The sequence below is a fragment of the Eretmochelys imbricata genome, chromosome 1, assembly GCF_965152235.1.
Source record: "Eretmochelys imbricata isolate rEreImb1 chromosome 1, rEreImb1.hap1, whole genome shotgun sequence".
Taxonomy (NCBI): Eukaryota; Metazoa; Chordata; order Testudines; family Cheloniidae; genus Eretmochelys; species Eretmochelys imbricata.
The window spans coordinates 289,622,336-289,638,631 of NC_135572.1; the positions used below are offsets into that span (position 1 = coordinate 289,622,336).

The 16,296-nt window shown below is 44.7% G+C and overlaps 1 protein-coding gene across 2 annotated transcripts; it reads left to right on the forward strand.

Annotated features, from left to right (window-relative positions):
- The first annotated feature begins 4,093 nt into the window (after positions 1 to 4,093).
- CSRP2 (cysteine and glycine rich protein 2) lies at positions 4,094 to 15,530 on the forward strand. Of its 2 annotated transcripts, none has more exons than XM_077807722.1 (6): positions 4,094 to 4,165; positions 9,715 to 9,833; positions 12,290 to 12,458; positions 14,079 to 14,211; positions 14,754 to 14,847; positions 15,217 to 15,530. In XM_077807722.1, the coding sequence occupies exons 2-6, from the start codon at positions 9,722 to 9,724 to the stop codon at positions 15,291 to 15,293; spliced, it is 585 nt and encodes a 194-aa protein (XP_077663848.1). In that variant the 5' UTR covers positions 4,094 to 4,165; positions 9,715 to 9,721; the 3' UTR covers positions 15,294 to 15,530. The 2 variants fall into 2 exon arrangements, with proteins under 2 accessions (XP_077663848.1, XP_077663850.1); XM_077807724.1 differs by lacking the exon at positions 4,094 to 4,165 and adding an exon at positions 6,732 to 7,093.
- Positions 15,531 to 16,296: the final 766 nt, after the last annotated feature.

Below are 16,296 nucleotides of genomic sequence, written 5' to 3' on the forward strand. Positions count from 1 at the left end.
CGGATCCTTTTGGATGAAAGGTGTTGTAGAAAAGTAAGCTGCTTTGTCTTATTAGCAAATCTCTCTCTTTAGTAACAAGAGGTTATAGGTTACTGACTTTCAAGAGCCGGAAAAGTGCTGCTCGCACAATTATTTCCTCACACATTTATCAAAAAATAAGGGTTTTCTCCTAGACAGATTTTCTGCTTTACGGCTTTCTTTTTTAGATGTCTACCATCGGATTGCCACCGTCCTCTGAAGTGGGTTCTGAAGGATCGCTGCGAACGCAGCCTGAACACTTACTCCAGACGCCTGCGTTGCTATGGCAGAAAGCAGAGTGAAACGTGCCGTTTATTGTGGTCACCCCGGATTGCAGTTGTAGGCGACGCTCAGTCTCAGACCAGCTAGCGGAGCTCAGCTGTCTGACACAGCTACGGGCTGGGAGCGGGGAGAGAAGAGGGGGAGGGCTGGGAATAAGACCCCGTCTCCAAACTACCTGCACGCCCAGCCCTAGATTAACACTCCCCCCTGCGGCCGCGGAGCCTTGAAATCCAGCTCCCCGGCTGAGCACTCCCAGAGCCGCCCGAGCTGAGCTCCTGCAAACCGGGACCCCAACCTTCCTCCAGGAGACGTCCGGGGCGTGGGGGGAGGGGCTGCAGCGGAGGCCGCTGGTTCAAGGTCCCCAGTGGCTGGGGCCTGCGGCCGGCCAGGGGCGGGGGCCGGGGACTGGCCGGGGAGGCGCGCGGAGCCGGGCGGGTGGGGCTGGGCTTCCCGCTCTAGCTCCGCCCCGGCCGCGCTCGGACCCTTTAAACAGGCGCCGGGGCCGCCCCAGCGGCGGCTAAGGAGAGTGAGTCCGGCTGCCGCCGCCGCCTTTCCCCGAGCTGCTGCGGTGAGTATCCGGCTGCCCCGGGGCCGGCGGCTCCTGGCGCTGCAGCGGGGCCCCGCCTTGTGACTGGGGGTCCGGGGGGCAGCGCGCGGGGGCTGCCGGCTGCTCTGCCCTGGGCGCTGCCTTGCCCGCGCTCCCCGGGGCTGCCTCACAGCCCGAGCGCCCTGCCGCTGGGCGCGTGCCGGGCTTCGCGCTCCCCCCGCCGGCTTGCGGCGCGGGACGAGAGAGACGCGACCCCCCCCCCCCCCGCCCCAGCGCACACTGACTCCCTGGGTGGTGAGCGGGGGCCCGCGGGGTCGGGCTAGAGCGGACCGCTGCCCTGGCCGGGGCTCCTCCGTACGGCCGCCCGTTCTCCAGCCCCGGGCGCTGGGCTTTCCGTGCGAGGCCGGGCGTCATCACAGGTGGCTCCCCGAAGAGCGTCAGGATTCATGGCACCGTGTAGGGCCTCTGAAGCCGAGCCACTCTCTGCCAGTTCCTATCGCGGCATCCTTCGGGTTGGGAAATCCCTGGCCTGTCGGACCTCCTAGATGCAGTGACTGCTTGGGGCGGTGCATTCGTGTTGGAGCCTGAAGCTGGCCCAACCAGCCCTGGGGGCAGATGCACCTCGAGTGAGTAGGGCAGTGATTTCAAATGGCAGCGAAATGGCTTTCGCTACCTAATGAGACCAAAATGCCACCTGTGCGGGTTTTGTGGTCTCCCAGTAAACTTGAGTATGTGCCCCCAATTCCGGGCATTTCTGCAAAAATATATTGGGTTAATTAGGCTAAGGGCTGGATTTACGCCATGCGTGCCCCTGGGAACAGCACCCACCCTGCCTACAGCTGACATTCGTGTTGCACAGAGTTTTAGAGGGGTCAGGTGCCCCTAGAACACTAGTGCCCCTAGGCACCTGGCTAATTGGAAATCCGGCCCTGCCTTTCTCCTGGGCCAAATTAAATCCCTGGATATTGGATGGTTTAAATAATGCGGATATCGGTGGGTGCTTGACTAATTAGTATTTTGCTAGTTTGCTAGAAATGCCTTGAGCCTGACACGTACATCTGTTTGGATACACTAGATTGATACTTGCAATAACTTAATCTCCTAAAACTATGCTATATAGCATTAAATTAGCTAAGTTAACTAACTGGCAGTTTCTGTGGGGTAATGGTAGTGTAGAATCAGTAGCCCAGCTTGTTGTGGGGTACTGAGTTCAACCATATCTTCTACTGTCTATGAATCTCCAGCATCTTGGGGGGCCGGGAGGGCAAGAGAGCAAAGAGCTGCTTCAAAATCACTTAAGAATAGTGGGTCTGGAGGGTTTGCATTTCAAAGTTTGAGTTGACGGAAGGCAGGAAGGTGTGAGTGGACTAACGTACATAAATTCAAAACATCAGTTTATGAAGCAATCTAAATTCACTTGCTATCTGATGATACCTGTGGAAAAGAAGCACATACAGTAGAACCTCAGAGTTACGAACACCTCAGGAATGGAGGGTGTTGGTAACTCTGAAACGTTCCTAAAGTTGTGGTGGTTCTTTCAAAAGTTTACAGCTGAACATTGGCTTAATACAGCTTGGAGACTTCACTATGCAGAAGAAAACCGCTGCTTTTAACCATCTTAATTTAAACGAAACTAGCACAGAAGAGTTTCTTCACCTTGTCTATTTTTTTAAACTTTCCCTTTATTTTTTTTGTTAGTTTACGTTTAACACAGTATGGTACTGTATTTGCATTTTGTGCAGGGGGTGGTTGGTTTGTTTGTTTCTCCTGCTGCCTGATTGTGTACTTCCAGTTCCAAATAAGGTGCGTGGTTGACCAGTCAAGTCGAAACTCTGGTGTTCATAACTCTGAGGTTCCACTGTAGTGGATATGTGTGCACATAGCATTAGCTTGCCAAGCTGATTACTTATGTTCCTGGCCAAAACAATTCCATTTTCAACAATTCTATTTTTGTCACAATGGTTACACTAACAAATTTGGAGTAGTACATGACTAGAATGGCTTGGTGGGGTCTCTTATTAAAGCTATTAGAAAAGCTAGTCCGATGTACATCTAAAACTGGCTTGATGTAAGATTAGTAGCTTGAAAGATTTCTCTCCCCCCTCCCTCAGCGCTCTTCATAAGCAGGGGCTCACTTCCCTGAAGCAGGGTTTACTTCCAGAAGTTCAAGTACACAGCAGGTAAAACTTGATTATCTGACTATTAAGTGCTAAGTGCTGACAATGCTGTACAAGACAGTTCTTGCCCTAAGAAAGTTGCATGGGTGGGTTTTTGGAGGGGGAGGAATCTCATGCTACAACAGCCTATCAATAGAAACTATAAATACTAAACACTAAATAGTAAATGCTTCACATTTCCCTGTTTCTAGGTTGCCATTGTATGAAAGCATAATGGAGTTTTTTATTTTTTTTTTTAAAAAACACTGCATCGGGGGCGTGGGGGGGGCGGAAGTGTCTCTAAAAGTAGTGCAACGTTTTCCAGACTCTAAGGTGAGTTGTTTTTTGAGGCAGTTTTGTACAGTGTAGTTAAGTTTTGTGCAGATTTGGACAGTTGGGGTAAGGTCTCTTGCTATTTTGTCAGGTTCCATGACTGAATGGTTGAACCAGCTCAGAGCACTCAGCAAATAAACTTGCAGGGCTTTTGCAGGAGACAGTCCTCTCATCCAGTGGAATGACAGAGAACATTGTGAAGCAACAGTCCTCTTGTGGTGTTGAGGGCATGGGGGAATCTCCATTGGCTCAGAGAGCATCTTAGTTTTACCCTGCCTTTTTTAACAGGATTCCAAACAGGTCACTGCCCCATGACGTATCCAACCAGTAGTGCGTGTTTGTGGAGTTTTTTGTTTTTGTGGTTTAGTATCGAAGGTGGCTAACTGGGCTCTTCTGTGCCATAGGGAGATTCTACTAGTGCATGCTCGTATATGGAAGTGTTGTAGTGATAATCCTAGTATCTGCATACTTGTTTCCCACAACTAGTTCTAGAAGTGGGATAAATATTGAAGTGGAAAATGGAAAGTGTCAGTTTGGGGGGCAGAGCTGAGCAGGAGAAACTAAGTATAGAAATGCTGCATTTTCCCATGGGCCAGGACTCCAAAACCCAGAAACAGTTAGTTGTTTGCAGTTCGCTTGTGAAGGCAACTTGGTTGTGAACTGTTCAGCTATGTGAACATTTCATGCAGCTCTATGTAAAATATTATGTGCAGGGGAGTAACCCCACTCTTTAAGTTCCTATTGCTTTAATTTTATAGCTTTTCTGCTTCTGGCTGGCTCTGACAAAACTCTAGTCTTTTGACTGCATCCAGTGGAAACTCAAACCCAGGTATCCTTTTTAATGTGTAGATAATGTATAAGGTTCCTGGATGGGGAGCTGCCTGTAAGGCATAGCTCTACCCATGCACCTACTACTGTGTGTACGTATCTCTTCTTTTGGTAGCAAACAGGGTTGGTCGCCTAATTGCAGGGCACAGTAGCTGCCTCTAGGTGTTCTTGAGGCATCCTCACTGCTTTGATCCCTTTGAATTGCATGGGAGTATGGCTTAGCACTTTCCTCACATGCTGCTGTTTAGCATATTGCCTGTAAAATATCTTGATCAATTTTGGCTCTTGTGTCCTTCACTAGTACATTGAGTTCTGTCATCATGGCTAAAACTTCTGAAGGGTTAAAGTTGGCTTCTTTTCCGGACTGCTGCTTAGGCAAGATGTCCTACTTGTGACTCTACACACTGTGCATGTTTAAATGCACAAAACAAGAGTCCAATCTTCAATAAGAATCAAAGCTTTAAGGTCAACCGCCTACAGAATTTTTGTCCAACCCTCGGACAAATGCTTTACTTAACATAGTATGAAATGTGAGTTTCTAGACCAATCACTGAGCAAGGGCAAGCAAATCCATTTAAGATAAGGTGTTTTTTAATGTAGAATGAAACATTTCAAACACTTGTATTGTTTTATTTTTAAAAAAATTGCTTAAATATTAGTGACTGCTGACTTAACCCTATATTCCCATCAGAGAATGGCACCGAACAGGGGAATGGGAGCGGGGTAGTACAGTCATGGCTTTCAACGTGGCGTAAATCAGAGCACCACTCTGAGAAGGGGTGCAGGGTATAGAACTGAGTACCTCTTGGCAGGCGCATACTGCAAGTCCAGGTGTATGCTCCTGTGGAGAGGAGGGTGGCTGCCAAGAACTCCTAAAAACAAAATAGTTCAGAATTATAGGGTACCGTTGGTACAAACATCTGGAAAACTTAGTACCACGTCAATGGCTCTTAAATTCATTAAAGGCCTGCCTGAACGAGCAGAAGTTTTATCAAGTTCTGCAAGCAGCTTTCATGAGCTACAACATCCTCCCTACCCTTCGGAGGACTGAAATCAGAATGCTATTAATCTGCCTGTGGGGCTCTAATGTGTAGCATAGCTCATGTTGGAATAATGTAGACAGAAAACATGATATCTAGCTTTTAAGTGGAAAGAATTGATCTTTAGGGCAGGACTACATACCGTGTTCTCTAGCTATCTGACCACTCTGAGGTGCTGTATGTGGAACAGATTAACAGACTGCTTCTCACTGAAGTCCGTCTTCTAATCTTGACTGCTTGGGGGTGACTTGTGCTGATAGCTCAAGGAATACTGCTATAGAAGCTCCTATGGAAATGTTAAAGGGGAGGACAGTTGGCCTTGGTCTCCTCAGGGACACCCACCTTCTTGAAGCACTAACCTTTGTTGAAGTTTGAAAATCAAAAGCCTTAAGAACATCAAATTCTGACTTCCTTTAAATTCTGTCTATATACTTGCATAGCCTTTATCACAGTAGTATCTGTGCATCTTGTAATTCATAATGGATTTTATCCTCCCAGTGCTTCTCTGGGGTATGGCAGTGCTTTCCCTATTTTACAGCTGGGGAACAGAGACACAGGGTAGATTAATTGACTCTCCCAGTAAGGCTGTAACTGAGCTGTGAACCTGGGTCTCAGTCCCTGTACACAATCACTGGGGCTATCCTTCTTACTAAATATTTTTGTAAGAAAGAAGAGGCAATTAAATAATGTGTGTGTACATAGGGGGGTTCAAATGTGAAAACAAAAACAAAAGGCAGGTCAGTCCCTTGTAACAGTGCCAAAGCCCTGTGAGGCCCAAGAAAGAAGCTTATTTAATAAACAAAATTTCAACTTGGCCTTTTCTCAGATGCATACAAAGTGGGAAGGAATCTCTTCTCCATTCTGCAGCTAATGTACAAGGGTTTGGAAGAGGAATGCAGCCTGTATCCCTCTTTCAGAGGACCCTGTTTGCCATGATTGATGTCAGCTGCTGTGTGGTAACACAGCCAAACACTTGAATAAAAGAAATGGAATCTTAATTTTTAGACTCTACCAATGCCAAGAATGATGCCAAGAATGACAAATAGTGGTGTCATAAAACAAATCTTACTAGCCCGCTCAGAGTATTAGTTATTGCCAACCCATTGAGAAGCAACTGTGCTAACCTCTTGGAAAGGGTGCACAAAGAAATATTTCAGTAGTTAAATTAATGTCACCACCACAAATGGAATAGCTACTAAGCCACTTCTGTATTAAACAGAACATTTCCGTAAACCTCTGCTTAAGAATTTGCTTAAGATGTCCCAATTTGAGTTAATCAGTTAATCTTGTTTTCCCACATTCCACTAGTGGCTGTCGTCCCCCCACATTGAGCAAAGGTCTCTTAGCAGTTACTAAGCAACATTCCTTTTGAAGGGCATGCTGTCACCCTTGTCCTGAAACTGTATTTTCCCCTCTGTGATCCCCCCAAGGGCACCCACTTAAAGGTTTCCAGCTCCCAGTCCTTCCCTCTCTGGGCAGAGACCTGTATCTCACTCCCTTCTGACTGGATTTTTTTTTTCAGGATGCACAGCTCCCTGATCTATGCTGTGATATCCCCAGCACGCCAGTCTGCCTAAAGTCTAGTGTCTACACTTGGCTTTCTCTCCAAGGGCAGTGAACAGTGTATTGCTAGCTGTGATAAGTTACCACACAGCTCCTTCTAAGCAAGCACATTTACTCTTAAGGGAAAAACCATTACAGCGATAGCATATAACAGTAAAAGAACCTACATGCATGTTTAAAAGCACACCAAGGGTCACCCCAAAGCCAGTCTGGGGCTCTAGTAGGTGTCAGTCCTTCAAATCCCCACCACTGGGTTTTCCCTGTGGTTAAAGTTCTGATCAGTCTCTAGATCAGGAATCTGAATGAAGACCCCAAGTCAGTTTAAGGTCAGTCCATTTATCCCAAAGTTCTTTGTCTATTGGTCTCTGGAGAATCTGGTTTGAGAGCCTCCTAAGAAGGTGGTACTTCTCTGGAGGTGTTTATAACCACTGTGCTTTGCCTTAATCATCCCCACTATTGTTTTCAGTTCCTCAAGGAGCTGTGGTAACCCTAGAGACACAATCCTTGGTCTACAAAGATACAGAAGCCATTCATACAGCCTGGTTTCCCAAAGATAGTGACTCGGAAGCATTCCTTTATAGGACACTAGTCAGCCTTACAACTCCAATTCAAAACCCTGCAGACAGCAGTGAAACTATCAAGGGCATGGGTGGTGGGTGGAGCCCCCCTTTGGAGAGGCTAGCCCCCAGAGCCACAAGCCCCGCACCTGGAGGAGTCATGAGCATCTGCCCCCCCTTGGCTGGGGGTGCCTTGGGCTGGCTGGATGCCCAAGCACTCCTCCCTTGACTGGAGGAGCCCTGGGCCATCTGCAGCTGCGCCATTCCTCCCCTCCCCAGACCCCAATCAAAGGTCTCACTGTCATCAGAAGAAACTTTTTCATATGCCCCATGCAGGTTCTAGGGTGGCTGAGGAGGCAGAATTTGCCACTCAGCTTTCTGGGTTCATCTGTAACCTCTCTGAAGTCTCGGGAATGCCAGCACTAGGGGAAGCTGAGCTTCCCCTGGCCTATTATACCCACTGGCCATGGTCAGGAGTCGTACTGACTACAGTACTTGCTACTGCTCTTTGGGGGAACTACTAGGAACAGCAAATGCAGGTTTGAAAGTTGAGGGGGTGGGAGAAAAATACTTCTCCACTTTTCTTTCTTCACATCCTCCCTGAACAGAAGGTCCTGGATGGGTGAGTGTAAGAGTGCCGCTTCCAGCAGTTAGAGGGGAGATGGAGCTTCAGATGTCATTCCTATCAACCTCTGACTAATAAGATGGAGTCCAAAGCACAGATCAGGGACAAGTCTGCCTTTTCAGTAATTGGAGGTAGCAAGAGAGGCTGAGTTGTGCCAGGGAAGCCTCCACTTTTTCCCCCCCCTCCATGTCTACCTCTGATTCGTATAGGAGAACTTTTCAAAGGCACCAAGGGCTGTTAGGCAGGCCTTGTGGCCCTGTAAACTTTCCCTGTGTCAATAACCTACTGCCGTAATATTTACACATAGGTGAAATCCTTGTCTTAAAACTACAACATCCATGGAATTCTGGGTCTGCATTAAAAAACTAACAACTGGGCCTCCACTGTGGTGTTCAGCGTACAGTCATGGGCCCTGCCCCAAAGAGCTCACAGTCTCCATTTGAACAAGAGCCAACAAATGGAAAAAAGGAGGGGGAGGGAGCATGAGGAAACAGCTGAACTCTAAGATTTATTTTCTCATTAAAAATCCTGACCTCTCACTGCAACAGCACTCTATAAAGAAGATTTAAGAACTAACAGTGTTTTTATCTTGACTGTCTGGAAAATTACATCTAATGAACAGTCTCATTTGAGAAACAAAATGCAGTTGTCCCAAGGGCCTCCCAGTGTCTACCTTAACTGTAGTGCTCTTCTGCTTAAATTGGAATTTTTTTCAGCAGTTAGCTTTTGGCATTCACAGAAGTGCCATCCTAGCAGCACTAGTTTTCCTTTACAGCTGTAGGGGGTGGAGTGTCTCTACTAGCAAATATTTAAGTATCAAACCAGTAAGTGCAATAATGATGGTGTTCCTAAAATTTACTGCAGCTTAGTACGTGACAAGAAATAATACTACATGCTTGTGGTTGTCAGCCATTTTCTTTCACAAAATTACTACTTTGAATATTTGGGCTCACTGCACATGCCTGCCTGGTGAAGGTGAGATTTTATGTCACTAGCACGAGGATGCCTCAGAAATGATCCCCATTAACCACTAAATTTCAGACACTAGTTCAGAAAAACACTGTTCTTAGCATAGCAAATTGCTCTCCAGTTAGGCAAACCTTGTGGTTTATGCCATTTTCCAAGGCATAGACTCTGCAGAAAAACAAAAAGCCTTTGTTGGCACAATTGGTTGGCTTCCATCAGAAGAGAGAAACCGAATTAATGAAGTATAGAAACTGAAATTACATCCGTCTGGGAGGGTGTTCATTCAAGGTACAGTAAAGCCATTATGCATGCAACTTTGTGCATATCCAATTCATGTAACTTTCAAAATTCTGAACAGGGAATGTAAAACAGGGAATGTAAAAAAAAATTGTTTTTGGGGAGGCATTATCTTCTGTTTCCAGGTCTCCTGCTTAATGCACCAAGCCATATTGCATACAACAGTGGGAACTTAAGGGTTTAAAGATTTGTTCCTTATGCTTAATTGGAGGCTCCTGCAACATTGCAGATAAGCCCATAAAGGCTGTTTGACCCTATGAGTACTATCTGGGATGTAGAATGTGTTTAGTACTCACAATCTGACTACTATAGACACTTTTTCTTATAGAACTAGGCTCAAAACGGCCAAAAATCTGGCAGACTGGCAGCATTGTGTTAAATTACTACAGTTCTTAGCTCAGACTCTTTTGTATTGACTCTTTGAGAACTGTACCTGTGAAATAATTCAGTGAACAATCTCGATCTTGCTGCTCTGTCTCAGATTCCTGGTGTATCTTCACAGAGTCAGGATGCCAAACTGGGGAGGCGGTAACAAGTGCGGTGCCTGTGGACGAACAGTCTACCATGCTGAAGAGGTTCAGTGTGATGGGAGGAGCTTCCACAGATGCTGCTTTCTCTGCAGTAAGTATTCCTCACATGCTGCTTTTCGTGTCATGCCAACTCTTGTCAATGAAAGTTTCAGTGGCTCTGTTGCATGTCAGACTGAACAGTGTCAGAGCAAGATGTTCTTCTACAAATGTATCCATAGGGGTTACATAATAAAGGCTCTGAGTTGGCATGTGGGAAACTGAATGGCAGTGCAAGTTACCAGAGTGGTCTAGTTTTGGGGGCCCCCAGGAATGCTATGAATGCTGTCAGATTTAGGTTAACTTGTCACCCTTTCCCTTATGCCTCATAAGGACCTCCATGTCAGTAGAGTAAGAGCTCATCCAGAACCACTGAAGAAAGGTGTTCCTCTCTGGTGTGGGAGAGGTCCTAAAGAGACTTGTTAAACTGAGCCTAGATCTCTCCTTCACAACCTTATGTCTGGAAAAAGGCAAGGAACATGTTTTAGAGTGAGAAACCTACATTTGAATTCTGTCCAAACAGGTAATGGCACAGCAAGAAGGCTTGATTTGTTTCGATACAGTTTTGTAGAGCCAAGCTTCTACCTCTGTATCTGTTGGAAAGTAGATGGAGGGCTGAAGGAATAATTAAATGAGTCCTCCCTTTCTCTCTTTCACCCAGGTCCATGTAGATTGCGTAGGATATTAAAGCATCAGTAGTTTGGCTGAATTTCTAACTAATACGTTTAGCGGAGCGAAAATCCTAGCCCTCCTTGGCATAGGAGGCTGTGGGTTATTTCAGATGAATAGAGTCCAAATCACTATTTTTCAGTCTAACCAACTCATTCAGGCATCAAAACTAGCTTTTTCTGCTGTAAAGATTGTTTATTAGTTGGAAAAAAGGTATTCTTATAAATTCACAAACTGCCTGTCTAACAAAATCAGAGTACTTCAACTTATTGCAAATATGCAGTGTCACTTTGCCCAGCTTTCTGGCCTCAACTATCTGGGGACAGAATTAGGGTTCAGCCTTGCTTTAAGGAAACTACAGTTACAAACAGGAAGACTTTCAAAATTAGCTTGCCACTAATATCTGCAACATCCCATCTATGTGTGGTGATGGGATATAGGTGTGTTTATATTCCTTTTCCTGGTACTCTACAGCAATTGTAGCAAATTATTTGGCTGTGGCTCAGTTGGCTTAAGTTCAGTTTTTATAGAAGTTTCTTCTATTAAAACTTGGAACATGCAGTCAAACAGTTGGTTGGTTTAGTATATTTCACTATGAGCGAAGCCAAGGTCATGTTTAGTTTTGCTGAGCTTAAAACATAAAGACTTAAAGACATAAAGACTTGTATTTTAAAATTGATTAATTGCTCTTAATTACTATAAAATGCCATGTAGCAACTGTCTACTGCAGGGGTTCTCAAACTTCATTGCACCCTCTTCTGACAACACAAATTACTACATGACCCCAGGAGTGGGGACTGAAGCCTGAGCCCTGCCACCCTGGGTATGGGGGGCTGAAGCTCAAGCCAGCCATTAAAACAGGGTCATGACCCACTTTGGGGTCCCGACCTACAGTTGAGAACCGCTGGTCTACAGAATCCATGCAATAAACAAAGGTTTCTGTGTATTTTGAAGCTCTTACAGCTTTTTTAAACAAAGTCTTAAAGAACTGGGTTGTAGTTGGGCTTTCAGTCCAACCTGCATCCTGTACAGGCATCAAAATGCTATGACTGAAGAAAGGGCACTAAACTTAGTTACAAAAGCAATGTTTAGAAGAGGGAAGCAGAAATAGCTGTAGTCCTTACAATGTGACCTTGGGCAAGTCTTAACTTCTGTCCTCCGATCAATCTGCATAATACATCTAATTCTTTCTTGCCTGCTAAAATGTTGCTGTTCACACATGCTTTCATTCTTCCTGAAGTTCTGCATTCCTCCGAAAAGGAGGATCAGCCACTTGCAATAGAAAGATGCCTCTGATGAAATTATTGGGTTACTGAAAGCAATCTGGTTCTTGGGTTTACAGTTCTAGTCTGGTATCCATAAAAAGTAAAACAAACCCCAGGGTCTAAAATAGCAGTACAAAAGCTGTGGAGAAGCAGCTTGCCCATGTGAACAGAGGGCCCTGAACTGTCAGACAATTAAATGCTTCTGCACTGATGCAGATGCTTGTTTCCATGTAACTTGAAGCAAGAGTGGAAATGGCTGAGTTTAGTATCTGGTTTTCTGTGTAACCTCATTAATCAAACTACAACAAGTTTCCATTCTTTAAATATCATCACCATGAGGGTGGGAGGGAATAGAGCCTCTTTATGAAGCTAAACATAATTCACCAATTCAAAAGAGAAGCTGCCTCCTCTAATTTTCAGCAGTCCCACAGCTCATTAGGAAGAGTTCATAAGGAACAACTGTGGACAGGGGAACCCATGACATCTGGCATTTGACTTTTTTTTTTTTTTATTTACTGCATGTGCTATGGCTGAAAATTGCCCCTTCTGGCAATTTAAAACTTTTCTTTTTCCCCAGTGGTTTGTCGGAAAAACTTAGACAGCACAACTGTAGCAATTCATGACGATGAGGTTTACTGCAAGTCCTGCTATGGAAAAAAGTATGGTCCTAAAGGTTATGGCTATGGCCAAGGAGCAGGCACACTCAACATGGACAGAGGCGAGAGACTGGGCATCAAGCATGACAAGTAAGTTCACTCTTCACTATATCTCACTGCAAGATGTACAGTTGGCATGTGATCTTCATGTTGTGCTAAAGATTCTTCATGCAGGAGTTAAAGGCCAAATGCTCTTACAGATGTATAATGTGGCTATGCTCTAAACACACTAAAATGCCAGCATATCCCACAGCAGAATATTGAAGCAGAGAGACACTGTAGGTCAGAGGTGCACTGAACCCATGATGCCTGTTGCTGCAGTCCTGCTGCACACAACTTCCACTGTTATCAGTGGGAGTTACCTGAAGGCAAGACTTTAGGATCAAGCTTTTAATCTTTCTGGATTATGAAAAATTATATTGTGCTGGTTACTGGCTTTATGCAAGTTTAAAGATTACTGAACATGTCTTGTTTAGTATTCAAATCCTACTTATTGGCTGATAGGCTCATACGCTAAGCTTTGACAAGGTTGTGTTCTTTTTATGAACTAAAATAAAGGAGGATTTGAGGTGGTATACAGATTTATTGTCTATATGGAAAACTTAATCCTGCTCTAAATTGAAGTGCCTTACTGCATTTCAGTCTGTCAGGTATAGCAACTAGTTGGCCAGGCAGTAGCAAAAGTGTGATAGAATTGGTTCTTTAAAGCAGGTCAGGTAAAAGTACTTAAAGGTATATCAAAACCTGTTCAGAGTAGGAGTTTGCTATCTAAACAGCAAATGCCATAACTAGTACACACTTCTGATGACTTCATGAAAGGTTTAATTGGACATCTAGTTCCATTAAAGTTCAACTGTTCGTAGCTCAGTCTTGCTAAAATTCCAGCTTCTAATCTTAACAGTTGAGATGTAAATTCTCATGAGGTTGTTCATTCAGTATCTCCAAATTTAATTTAGAAACTGGCATTCTGACTTGGGCAATGGCTCACCAAGTCAGCATCCGGTATTAGATACTACTTTGTGGTGTTTACACCTTCTGGGTAACTGGGAAGTACTATGGCATGGAGGAAACTTAACATCATGTTGTCATTAACTAAATACAAGGGTCAGATAGGTCAATTATTATGCAAAATTGCCTTAAAATAACAGCTTCTCAGCATGGAAAACACCATTAATCAAACCACTTCAGTGTCTTGATTTAAAAAAAAAAGATAAGGTGAGGGTGGATTTTAAAGACAAATGCATGTGGCTGGGGCTGCAGTTATTATGGATTCTGGCAAAACCTAGGTGTGTATAGTTACAAATAATTATTTGTATCCTGTATTCAGATATCCCCCGCTCTCCTCGTTTTAGAGCAGTTGTCTACAAACTGGGGTGTGTGCCCTCATTGAGGGGCATGGAGGAACGTTCAGGGGACGTGACAGGGCTGGGAGGGAGCACCACCCAGCCCTGTTCTGCCCTCAGCTAGACTATTTGGCCCTTGGCTCCTAGGCCCGACTACAGCTCTGGCCCCAGCCTAGGCCTCCTTACCCCTGTCCACCCTTCCCCTCGAGTTGCGGCCCCACTCCTGGCCCTGGTTCCTGACTGTGGCTTGAGGAAGGCGGGTACAGACAGGGGCAATGGGGGCTTTGACATGAAAAGCTTGAGGACCACTGTTTTAAAGGGTAAATAGGCACACAAGACTGACCTACTATATACCTCTTCCTTCTAGCACACCATCTCCTCACCGACCTACAACAAGTCCAAATACTTCAAAGTTTGCTCAGAAATTTGGAGGTGCAGAGAAATGCTCTAGATGTGGTGATTCTGTTTATGCTGCTGAGAAAGTAATAGGAGCTGGAAAGGTAAAATAGATTTTGATAAAGTTCTTTGCTAAATAGGGTGTGGGGGGGGCAGGGACACACACAATCAAAGCAAGGTTTGGCTAAAAACCGTTTTTTCAGCATATTTAGCCAGAAAGAGTCAGGTAGGCCAATTACTGTGATGCAAAATTCCCTTCATATAGCAGCTTCTCTGCATGGAAAACACCATTTAATCAAACCAGTTCAGTGTCCTTTAAACCAAGATAAAGGTGGGGGAGGGTTTTAAAGATAAGTGCATGTGGCTGGGGCTGCAGTTGTTAGATTCTGGCAAAACCTAAATGTATTTAGTGTTTTACCTAAAGCATAATATTTCTTTGCTGACTTGCATCTGAAACAATCTGTTAAAAGAGCTGGTCTCTGTCATCTATCATGTCGTTGCATTATTTAAGTGAGAAACAGAAAACTCCTAGAGTAGGATCCTTGTCTGCTTTAGGCTACAGGAGTCTGTGTACCTATTGCTATTTAAAAGTTACTCTCAAGAGTGTCTAGTAAATACAATGACTTATACTCTTTGCTTCTCTTAGCCTTGGCATAAAAACTGTTTCCGATGTGCCAAGTGTGGGAAGAGTCTAGAATCCACAACCCTGACTGAGAAAGAAGGTGAAATTTACTGTAAAGGTAAGCTGAAGAAACATACTGGAACCCTAACAGTCTACAGTTCAGAGTAGCATGTGTTCTAAGGAGCAGAGATCTCCAGTTCGGATCTGGAGTGGGAATCCTGTGCTGACATCTCAGAAGGATTCCTCCCTTTTGACAGGGTTTGACATTTAGCACTGCAGTATTGCTAAAAATTGTTCTGCAACTATGCAATATTACTTATTGATCTGTTTGAGGAATAGTTAAATGGCTCTAAATGCTCTATTCTCTAGCATCCTTCCATGAACACTGCTTTTGCTGAGCAGTCCTGAGCAATAGAAGTCCAGTAACTTGCAGGCATCCTAACATGTCTTTTCTGAAAACATTGCTTTTTTTTTCCCTTCCTTTCAGGCTGCTATGCAAAGAACTTTGGCCCCAAAGGATTTGGATATGGGCAGGGAGCAGGTGCCCTTGTTCATGCTCAGTGAAAGAGTAAAATCCAAGACTGATCATGGTTCATAGAGACTCTTCCTCTGCAACAAGGCACAGCTTAAGTGTTACTAGTTACTGTGAAACTGACACTAGTGTATTATAATATTGCTTAGATCAAGCTTTTACCAAATACTAAAGCACTATATATTTCTCTATTTTTCTTGTAGACCACATGTTAATGAACACTGTATTAGCACTGTCATTCCACTTCAATAAAGCTTTGCATATTGTGACTTTTTTGTTTAGTTTATCTTTAAATTATCAGGTAAAAACTGCTACCCTCTGACTCACCAGTATAAAGAGCTTGAGACAAGTGCTGGATGAAGGCACTTGGACCTAGTGCCTCAGCACCTGGAGTCATGTGGTTACACCAGTTTCTGCTTAACTTAAAAAGCTTCTAGCCCTTATGACTGGGGGAAGGAGAAGAGCCTTGAATTGCCCTGTGTATGCCATTGGGGGTTTCATTCAGAGACCTGCTGAATAGGGGCACCCTTGGCAACACCTCCTCAGCAATGGACTCTGGCATGAGAAGTGGGGAGTGGGCCCTGCTCACTTACCCCATAACTAGAATGCATCTGCATTGGTAAGTACTAGAGGATGCAGGGGGTATTACTAGGTATTCCATATGGAGACAGAGCTGTGGGGGAGCATTGTGAGTGTACCTAGGGCCTTGGGTTTGCCTTAATTTAGTCATGTTTCTGTCTACTTTTCCGTTTCCTGCCCACTGTAGAAATCCTAAGTGAAATCCTGTCTCCTTAGAAGTCAATGACACAACTCCCAGTAACTTCAGTGGATCCAGGATTTCACCAATAGGGTATACAGTGCTAGACCTGAAAGATTCTTGGAGAACTAGTGACACTGCATCAGAAGAATAAAAACCTGGGGAAGTGACCATTTCTTTTGCCAAAGCTCTAAAGAAACAATGAAAAGAACTTGAGTCGCTGAGTTCCTGAGCTGAAAGCATAGGTCTCCACAGCTTGAGCTCAAGCACCAGGCTCT

What these genes read in the sequence shown, in the direction of transcription:
- CSRP2 (XM_077807722.1), top strand. Translation starts at nt 9,722, where the DNA reads ATGCCAAACTGGGGAGGCGGTAACAAGTGCGGTGCCTGTGGACGAACA. An exon ending in CAGATGCTGCTTTCTCTGCA is followed by an intron (nt 9,834 to 12,289) that starts GTAAGTATTCCT and finishes CTTTTTCCCCAG; the next exon opens with TGGTTTGTCGGAAAAACTTA. An exon ending in AGGTGAAATTTACTGTAAAG is followed by an intron (nt 14,848 to 15,216) that starts GTAAGCTGAAGA and finishes CCTTCCTTTCAG; the next exon opens with GCTGCTATGCAAAGAACTTT.